Source organism: Camellia sinensis, chromosome 3, assembly GCF_055761805.1.
Source record: "Camellia sinensis isolate YWXY chromosome 3, ASM5576180v1, whole genome shotgun sequence".
NCBI lineage: Eukaryota > Viridiplantae > Streptophyta > Magnoliopsida > Ericales > Theaceae > Camellia > Camellia sinensis.
Window position 1 is genome coordinate 32,028,327 of NC_138963.1, and position 10,033 is coordinate 32,038,359.

General features: G+C 40.2%; 1 protein-coding gene across 1 annotated transcript; it reads left to right on the plus strand.

The window, feature by feature from the left end:
* The first annotated feature begins 1,698 nt into the window (after nt 1-1,698).
* On the plus strand, nt 1,699-2,181 carry LOC145821411 (uncharacterized). The gene has a single exon (XM_082917921.1). It carries the CDS (start codon nt 1,699-1,701, stop codon nt 2,179-2,181), a length of 483 nt encoding a protein of 160 aa, XP_082774047.1.
* Nucleotides 2,182-10,033: the final 7,852 nt, after the last annotated feature.

The following is a 10,033-nucleotide window of genomic DNA, read 5'->3' on the forward strand; positions in this document are numbered from 1 at the left end:
CCTCCATCGAGAGGGCAAGTGTTGTAATAAGTGTGCGTGTGTGTGTGTGTGTGAATGTCTTCCAACCCCACGTCTTTCTCCTTTTTTTTTTACCAGCTTTCAATGGTTAGTTTTAGGGCATGTTTCAATTAGCATACTTATGTTTTGCATGCGTGCATCATTCATTCGTATTGCATACACCAGGCTCGGCGCATCATTCAAACTGCATCGTATTTCAATACTTACTTGAATACGTGTTTCAAAGCATGTTATCAAGTGTTGCATTTATATGCCATCTTAGGTAGCCGAGCCTATCTTATTGCATTTTGCGTGTGTTGCATTAGGCATCTTAACATAAACTAGGGTCATGCATGATTTCTAACTAGTTTTTTGGTTCGGCTTGGAGTACACTGTAAGTGTTTATGCTTTAGCATCCTTGTATGTGTGTAAGTGACTGCCATGATAGCATGCTTGCCATGAGACTATTTTCTTAACTGATATAACTACATGAATGCATGTGGATGAGGGCTTCATTACTTGAATTGGAACAATTCATCAAAATGTGAGTTTTAAGCCCACTTGAAGTGGCAAATCATCATGTTTTAAGCCCACCTTGTTTGGTGGCAAATCCGCGTTTTAGCCTACTTGCGAGTAGCACCTTCAAACCACTTTCGAAAAACAAACATGAGATGCTTTATTCCAAATCGAGCGATTTAGTCTATACTTGTATGCTGCGCGCATCACATAGTAAGTTAGATTAATAACCGGAATAAGAACACATATGTTTTCAAAAACAACATATCATGTTAGTAGAGGCCGATCTTTGATCGGGCGAGCGGGGGTGCTCATTTCAGGACCTTCCCCTCTCGTACCCAAGTTCTCGAGCTGTGGCAACTTTGGTGATGACGGACACGTGGCCTTAGGCACGAGTCAGGGTTTCCTAAATTTTCCAAAATAAAATATTTAGGCGGCGACTTTGAAATCTGGCAAAGTAGTCCATGTTTGGCACTTTTGATTCAAAATTGATTTTTCAAAACCAATTGCCGGATTTGTACTCTTTGGTGATTTATCAGTCTTACATTGCAATTTGTAAGATTAGATTCAGAATCGTGATAGGAGTCCAAACTGTAGTAGCTAGAACCCAATTTGTGCCCTCGCGCACGAAACAAGTTCGGGCGGTCTACACATGAAGATTTGACATGTAGAATAGCTAGATTGGCATTGGTGCTGGGACAGTATGACTTGGAATTCAGACCTAGAACAGCGATTAAGTGGCCAAGTTCTGGCCAACTTTGTGGCTGAGTTCACCCCTGGTGCCATCCCACGTCAAGCTCTGGTGAGCCGTAGCTTAAGTTGTCCAAGAGAACCAGAATAAACCCAACTGGGGCTAAAGAACCCCACACCAGCAACACAAAAGAAGGAAAAGAAACCTAAACCTTGCGATATCTATATCGGTGACTCCTTCTGCCTGTTTGTTAATGGAAGTTCAAACCGTCAAGGAGTAGGGCATGAGTGGTTTTGGTATTACCAGATAGGCAAATGATTGAGCAATCTATTCGTTTGGGGTTCAAGGCTTCAAACAATGAAACAGAGTATGAGGCGCTGATTGCAGGGCTGAAACTAGCAGCAATCATGGAAGCAGATAAGGTGGTAGTCTTCTGAGACTCCCAACTTATTGTGAATCAAGCAATGGGTGAGTATGTAGCCCGAGATGAATGAATGACAGCCTATGTCAAAGAGTTTGTTACACTGCTAAGATTGTTTGAGAATCGTCGACTACAACAAGTTAGCCAAGATGATAATAGCCATGCCAACGCCTTGGCAAACTTGGCTAGTGCAATAAAGTCAGGGGAACCAAGGACAATCATGGTTGATTATTTGTCAGGCCCCAATGTAAAACCTCTGATAACGGAGTATGAAGCAATGTGCGTGGAAATGGGTCCTAGCTGGATGGACGCCATAGTTATGTTCCTAAAAAAGGGTAGACTGCTAGAGAACAGAAAGGAGGCACACAAAACCAAGTTGAAGTCGGCCAAGTTCTGCCTGTCAGTAGAAGGTCATCTCTACAACAGATCCTTCACTGGGCCTCTTCTCCGATATGTGCATCTCTCTCAGGTAAAGGAATTTTTATATGAGATCCATGAAGGAGTTTGTGGAAGCCATGTAGGGGGCAAGTCACTTGCCCATAGAGCCATTTCCTAGGGATACTGGTGGCCATACATGCAAAAGGATACTGAAGTCTATGTTAGGAAGTATGAGAAGTGTCAAAGGTTTGCACCTTTGATACATCAGCCAGCAGCAAATCTGAACCCCGTGTCCAGGCCTTGGCCATTTGCCCAGTGGGGCATGGCCTTGGTGGGATCACTGCCCTAGGCAGCTGGACAGAGAAAGTTTTTGCTAGTAACCATAGACTACTTTACCAAATGGGTAGAGGCTGAACCTCTCACGAAGATTCGAGATATTGATGTGAAAAACTTCATCTAGAAGAACATAATTACCAGATTTGGGATTCCAAGAGCCATTATAGCAGACAATGGCACTCAGTTTGACAGTAAGCTAATTAAGAGTTTCTGTACAAAATACAAGATCAAAAACTATTACTCTACTCTTAGTTTCCCCCAGAGTAATGGTCAGACAGAAGCATCTAACAAGACCATCTTGGATGGGATCAAAAGGAGGCTGGAAGTAGCCAAAGGGAAAGTGGGTGAAAGAATTGCCTAATGTTCTGTGGGCATATCGGACTATACGGAGAAGATCAACTGAGGAGTCTCATTTTGCCATAGCTTATGGCACTGATGTAGTTATCCCACTGGAGGTCGGCATTCTTGGAATTAGAACCCAGAGAGTAGAGAATGGGACCAACAAGGCATTTCTTGCTCGAGATCTAGATCTATTGGAAGAAAGAAGGGAGAGAGTAACAATTTGGCTGCGGGCATACTAGCAACAACTTGTTAGGACTTACAACAAGATGGTCAACCCAAGAGAGTTCAAGGTATGGGACCTCGTCCTGAGGAAAGTTGTCGGCAACAAGAAGGATATTAGGGAGGGCGAACTTGGCCCAAACTGAGAGGGGCCATATAGAATCATCTTAGTTACCGGCAATGGTGTATATCGACTTTAAGACACTGATGGCAAAAAGTTACCAAGACCCTGGAACACTTGCAATATGAAGTTTTTCTATCATTAATTTTTGTTTTTTGAGATTTATGTCATGATTTTATTAGCCAAAGTTTTAATAAAGTACTAGTTTGATTTTATTTTTATGAATTTAAAATTTGTGCGATAGGACTGAACAGTCTTATGACAATGTTTCCAAATGAAACATAACGAATAACTTAGACTTATCATATGGTAGAGTTGAATTATACATGCCATACGATAAAGTTGAAGTAAGTTGATGATGTTTTTAATTGATACATGACGAGTAACTTGGACTTATCATATGATAGAGTTGAATTATACTTGCTATACGATAGAGTCAAACTAACTTGGCGATGTTTCCGATTGAAACATGACGAATAACTTAAACTGGCCATATGGTAGAGTTGAATTAACACTTGCCGTATGGTGGAGTTGAACTAAGTTTGATCTAGTCGGATTAACAGAGACACCAAGGTAGAAAACCTCGGCTGAGATTTGTTTGAATCAGACGTCGACAAGAATTGGAGTTGCATGCTTAATGTGAACATAAGTGGTACTTAGGTTCATATTAAGGGGCAGGAAGCAGGAATAGGCTTGACACCTATTGAAATTTCCTAGGCTTGACACTTGCTGAAATTTTTTAAAAATTTACAAGTTGGAGTCAGTCGAAGTAACTAGATAAGTGGATACCAGTGGTATTTGTTAGCCGAGATAAACAAATAGGTTGTCAAACTTGGAAGGGTGAAGTCTTTGAATGTTATTAAAAGGATTTTAATAAAGGGCCCATTTTTCGAAATCACAGTAAAATGTGAACTCCGAGGTAAACTGGTCCGAGATGACCAGCTAAGGGTGGATCCGAGGTAATACTTGTCTGAGGTGTTCTAACTTGAAGTGGTCACACAAAGAAAGATTGTAAAAGTGCAAAAATATTTCTAAGTATGGAAGCATACAAAGACAGTAAAGATAGATAAAGCTTAAGGAAACAAGCATACATTCAACATTTAGAAGAAAAGAAGGCATACATTCATTTAAAGAGAATTTGCACAATTGCAAACAAAAATGCACTTTGGCCTGGCATAGAAAACTACTTGTTCAATTACAAACCAAGGCACTTCAGCCTGACAAAAAGCAAAAAGAGTACAACAAACAAGTTCAGAAAAATAAAAGGAAAAAATCCTAAGTACTAAAAGCATTAGCGTTGATCTCGGATTGCTCAACCTTAACTATTGGCGTTATGTCACCCTCGGCTAGCAGTATTGCTTCCTTCTCCGCCAAGATCTCGACGTCTATTTTAAGCAAAGTTTGGTCCAAGCTCTTATCGGCGGCTTGGACCTCGGCTTCAGAGGTTGTCTTTTTGAGAGAGGCACTGTTGGAAACCTCGTCTTCCTCTTATTCTTGAGTTAAGTCTAGGACTTGATCATTCAGAGTGGAGGACTTAGCCCCAATAGCAACCTTTTCCTCTTCAGTAGCCTCTTCGTCGGCTTTATCCTCGTCGACCTCGTCTTCAGATTCTTTAGAAGTGAGAGGGAAGGGCACACTGAACTGGCCAATGTCTCTTAGAGAGGAATCCATGGGGACAGAAAGTTTGTTAACCGTCGCCGTCCAGTTGAGGTAATAATCTCGGTTGTAAGCTAGATTGACTTGTTCTTTGTATTGGTCACGAACGGCAGCTTGACCCTCCTCAAAGGCCTTCTCATCGGCCTCCTTAACCTCGACCTCCTTTAAGTCGATGGATTCCTTGAGCTTAGCCTCTAACTCTGTTTCCCTGGCCTTGGCAGCCTCAACATCGGCCTTGGCAGCTTCGACAGCGGCCTCAGCGGCTTCGGCTTTGGCCTCAGCTTGGCCTTACGCAGTCTTGGTAGCCTTAGCCTGATCTAGTAGATTTTGGTTACTGGCCTCGACATGGTTCAATGAGGACATGAGTTTGGCAGCTTCTTGAGTTTTTTTCACCAACTCCTTTCTCATCATCTTGGTCTTGACTGCATACGAGTGCGCATGCTAGATGGCCTGCAAAGAATGAAACAAATTAGCAAAGTTTGACTAACTATTGGAAAGCTTTAAAGAATACAATAGGAAACTTACCAAGATTGAGTGCTGCATCATTAGGCCGAAATTCCCATACTCATGGAGATCAGCCATATGATTCATGTCTACAGGAAGGAGCACAACCGTTGACAGCGCGGCGCCAACTTCGACGTTCTCAATTGTTCTGTCGTCGGCTGTCAAAGGACGGTTCCCAAACATGACCTCGGGTGCCTAGGTCTGATCAGGAGAAAAGATGCTACTACCCTCTAGGCAACCCGACCTCGGTTTCTTTGGAGGTGGGATGTCGGAATCAGCAGCCTCGGCTGGCGATTTCTCAAATTGAGCCAGCTTTGATATAGGCACAGAGTCCTCAGGGTCCTTCTCGGATTCATAAGGAACCTGGGTCACTGTGGCCTTGGTTTTCTTGAGTCTCTTTGGCTTGGGTTTGGTTTGTGATGGACAGGAAGATGACTAGACCATTATAACTCCAAGGATGTTGGCAAGATCTTCAACAACGGCTGGTTTGCGGCCCATCTCATCGACTGTTGCAGCGACGGTAACCTTGGTCCCGAAATGGATTGCTAGCAGGGAAATAGGTGGGTTTGATGGGTTGGTCACCAAGAAGTCAAGATCTCGACGTTTTCTACTACGAGTTTTGCCTACAGGAACGTTCGAAGGAGCTCGGCATTGGCGACGGTGTTGAGAAGGAGGAATCAATTGGGGGGCAGAAGTGGATGGCTGCTCTATTGAATTTAAGGTGGATGCTTGGTCTGGCCTTGGTAATGAAGTGGTTGGTGGAGTTGTGGCAGAAGGAGGAGTCTTGCTTCGCTTTGGAACGTCAGGCAAGGACGACTTGTACATTGGAATATAGTTGAGCAACAATGGGGCTTTGCGTCTTTGGATTAAGAGATCCAAGAGCTTCTTCGAATCTCGACTAGGAATGCATGACTGCCAAAATCCCTTCATTGGTTGATGAAGAGCTGCAAAAGCAAACATCTAACATTAGCACAGACAAGAGAAATAAACTGACAAGACTTAATAGAAACATAAAAGCTATATTTGTGCTTAGCCTCATCCTCTCTAAAAACTGATCGACGCAAAGGAAAGAGATAGAAGTCGTCATTAGACATGAACTCCCAATTGCCTGAGACAATCAGGTAGTCGTCTCTAACACATTTGTTAGAGTTAGGAAGGTCGGCTATAAGTTTGAATGCGGTAAATCTAGGCTTAAGGTAGTATATGTGGCCTTTGTCAGACCTAAGGCCACATATGGTGTAACAAAATTGGATGTCGAGTAGTGTAATCCTAGCTTATTCTTGGTGTGCCAGTTAGATAATGCCTTTAATAACCCTATATGAGTTGATGGCTAGTTGCATAAGGTTGAGTTTGTAGTAATGGAAGACTTATTGGAAAAGAATGTCTAGGGGAAATTGAAGTCCACACTCAACAAACGTAACTACGGGGAAAGGCATGGAGTCTCCATCAGGCATGATAGAGTCTTCCTTCCCAGCCAACCTGATTTGAACGTCAGCTGGGATGGAAAACTCTTAACGGAAGTTCTCTAATTTGGATGGGATGTCTACCCTTTACCTGAACATTCCCATGATATCGGCTTAAAGTATTTAGTGTTGGGTTTCAGAGAAAAGTGATTGGTATGGGTTTAAAGACCTCGACTAATCCTAGAAAGCACTAGGGTGAGGGTTCCTTGAAGATTAAAGGGGAGAATTTTGTTTCAGTTTTCCTAAACTTGAAGGATTCCTAAATCAAAGCCCAAATCTAGAAATCTATGAACAAAATTTGAAGGCAAGAATCTAGAAAAAGCACTAAGAAGACAGGAAAAAGAGCATGATTCAGAATCCATAAAGCAACAACATGGTGAACATAGTGATAAGAAGTAACAATCCAAGAACTTGGAAAATTACAAATCCACAAAACATTGAGTGAGTGTGTAAAAGGTAAATGTGCCAGAATCACAAGCAAACACAATTGACAGTAATGAACTTCAAAGCACAACACAAATTCAAGAACAAGAAAATGATGACCAAAACATGAAAATATAAATAGAGTACAATTATGAAAACAGATTCAATGGCAACGGATACAGTACAGACATATGGAAAATTTGAAAATGGAACAATGAACGACTAGAATTGAAAGAAGTTATGAACTCACCAATTGGGGACGAGATTGAGGACATTGATGTGAGGTTCGCCGGAGTCAGACGATGATGACGAGTGGAGCAAGACAGAAAATGCTTCATCGGCAGTGATGAGTGGAGTGACTGTAGAGCTTGAGAGCTTGAAAATGATAGTTCAAAGAGGGAAAATTTAGAGAGAGAAAATTTGAGCACAGACAGAGAAATCAAATTTGCAAAGTGAGAAGACTAAAGGAGAGAGAAAGAGAGAGAGAGAGAGAAAGACTTTTGTTAAAAACTAAAAATGCAAAAAAATGAAATGAATACACCAGAGGCGACGTGTCTGTCAGGCGGCGTGGGCAGAAATGACGCGACCTAATAAGTGCGTGTCTGGTACGATCTAATAAAGAAGGGACGTGTAGAGGAAACGGTTGAAAAGACCATGCTTGACAGCTCATACGCAGCTAGGAACTTTTGAAATTCTTGAAGTAATGAGGCCATAACCTCGGCTAAAGGAGCGATCTCTGTTGAGATGCTCAAAGAACTTGGTCCTTGGTTCTTGGTTCTTGGTTCGTGGTCCTTGATAGAATGGGCAGTAGAGTCTTGGTTACTTGAAACCGACGAGTCATAATCTTGGTCGGAGAGATGAATGAATTATTAGCTAACATGCTATATGGACGAACAATGTAGGTTCCATCACCTTAGGTTGCAGAGGTAATAGAACCTAGAAGGTAGTTATGGGGACACATTTTTTGAATGACAACACGTGGTAAAGGTGACACCAAAGTGTCAGTCGAGGTGCCACGTGGCCTGGTCACGTACCGAGCTGATCTCAGCTAGGCCGAGGTTGTCTGCGGAGATATTGGAATCCGAGTTAAGTAGATAAGGGACAAGAGTCCTAAAACAGGGGAAAATCTCATTCTAGATAGATATAAGGCTCAAGAAGAGTTTATCTCTACCTAGATGAGGGTCCATGATGAGCATGGAACCTGAATCCATTGAAGTGAGGCTTATAAGGGGATCAGGTCACTGCTAGTTGTAAAAACAGGACACCCTCGTGGGTCAAAGGTAAGTTCTTTTCTTGTGAGTTTAAGCACAATTTGCTGGTCCTGTTTGGTGTAGCTGTTAAAACAGATTATAGATTATGACTTTAATCAAAAGCTGTTAATCTGTTTGGTATAACTGTTGGATTATAGATTTAAGTTGCTGAGTAGTATTTGTTAAATAAACTGTGAAATAGCTTTTTCAATTAATTTTTATTTTTTATTATTCACTATTTGTCTACATTTCTCATAAATAATAATAATAATATTTTATAGTCCATTTTGGTCTTTAGATATAACTGTGAATTAACATGTCCACAGCAGAAGCTGATAATCAGAAGCAAAGGGTGAGCAGCTTCTCAGAGTCAGCTTTTTTGACTTAAAATAAGTTGTTAGAATCAAAAACTGTTTAAAATAAGTTTAACTAAACAGTCCAAAATAATTTTTTAAAAGCCAGAAGTCATAAGTTGGCTAAAAAAAGCCCCACCAAACACTCCCGCTATCTTTGAGAGATATTGATGACTGACTTGATCGTCGGAGTGCTCCCGTGTGGATGAACCACCGCCGGATTCTCATCTTCTTGTGTAGGTTGTTGGGTTTAATCTATTTTGTTGGTACTTTCCAACTGAGTTCCCATTTGGTTGTGTGGTCGAAAATTTACACCCACACAGTATATAGAAACAAACTTTGAAAACCAATACATGATCTACTTTATAAATGCCACTTGAATAAGTAAAAATAGTTTATAAATTTACTAGTTTGTATTGTATTATGAAGTAATTATTTAGTAGTTCCATAATATTATATGATATTGTTTACGTAAAATACTATAAATCCACATGGTATTCAAGTCCTCTCAAATAAAGAAATAAAATAAAAATAATAGTAAAGTCACACCAATCACTTTTGTTATATTGAAAGACAAATAACAACTCAATTAATATATGTTGTAATTTTTCATTTATTAAGAATATTATATAAATAGTATCATCTCTACTTTATGTAGAGGTGAATAACGGATATTTCGATCCGTCCAAACTAATCGAACTAAACTGATCCGTTGCATTTTGGACCGATGCGTGTCGACGATTGCGGATTAATTTTTTTCAATTCATCTAGTTATGGATGAATGGCGGATTTGAGGTTCCTTTAGCTGTAATCAAACTGCCAAACCACGAGTACCCCTAGTAATTTGTAAGACTTTTTATTTTCAATTTATTTAGATATTCTATTTGTGTTTTCAATTGAAAAGGAGTTTCAATATTATGTTGTGTTTTCAATTGGAAAGCCTTTTATCAAATGGCAAGTGTTGATAATTGGTATTTTTGTATAAAAATATAAGGCTTAATTTTGTCATTTTTTTTAAAAAATCAAATTAAATAGTTTTTGAATAAAAAAAAAGTAACGAAATAGTTTTGATAATGCATGATTTTCTTATATTATTTATTTTTGGTATTTGATAATTTACTTGATAATTTTTTGATCATATTGAGTTGGATTGTTATCCAAAAAAAAAATGTTGACAAGTTGTTGTATTATACTCAAAATTTGTAAAAGTTTAAACCGCCAAACCATTCGCATCCATCCGCCAATCCACTCAATCCGCATCCGTCAATCTAGCGGACAAATGCGGATTAATTTTTTCCAATCTGCCAATCTGACAAATAGATGGAGGATTAAAGATTCTCCGACTGCAATCGAACCGTAAACA

What these genes read in the sequence shown, in the direction of transcription:
- LOC145821411 (XM_082917921.1), top strand. Translation starts at nt 1,699, where the DNA reads ATGACAGCCTATGTCAAAGAGTTTGTTACACTGCTAAGATTGTTTGAG.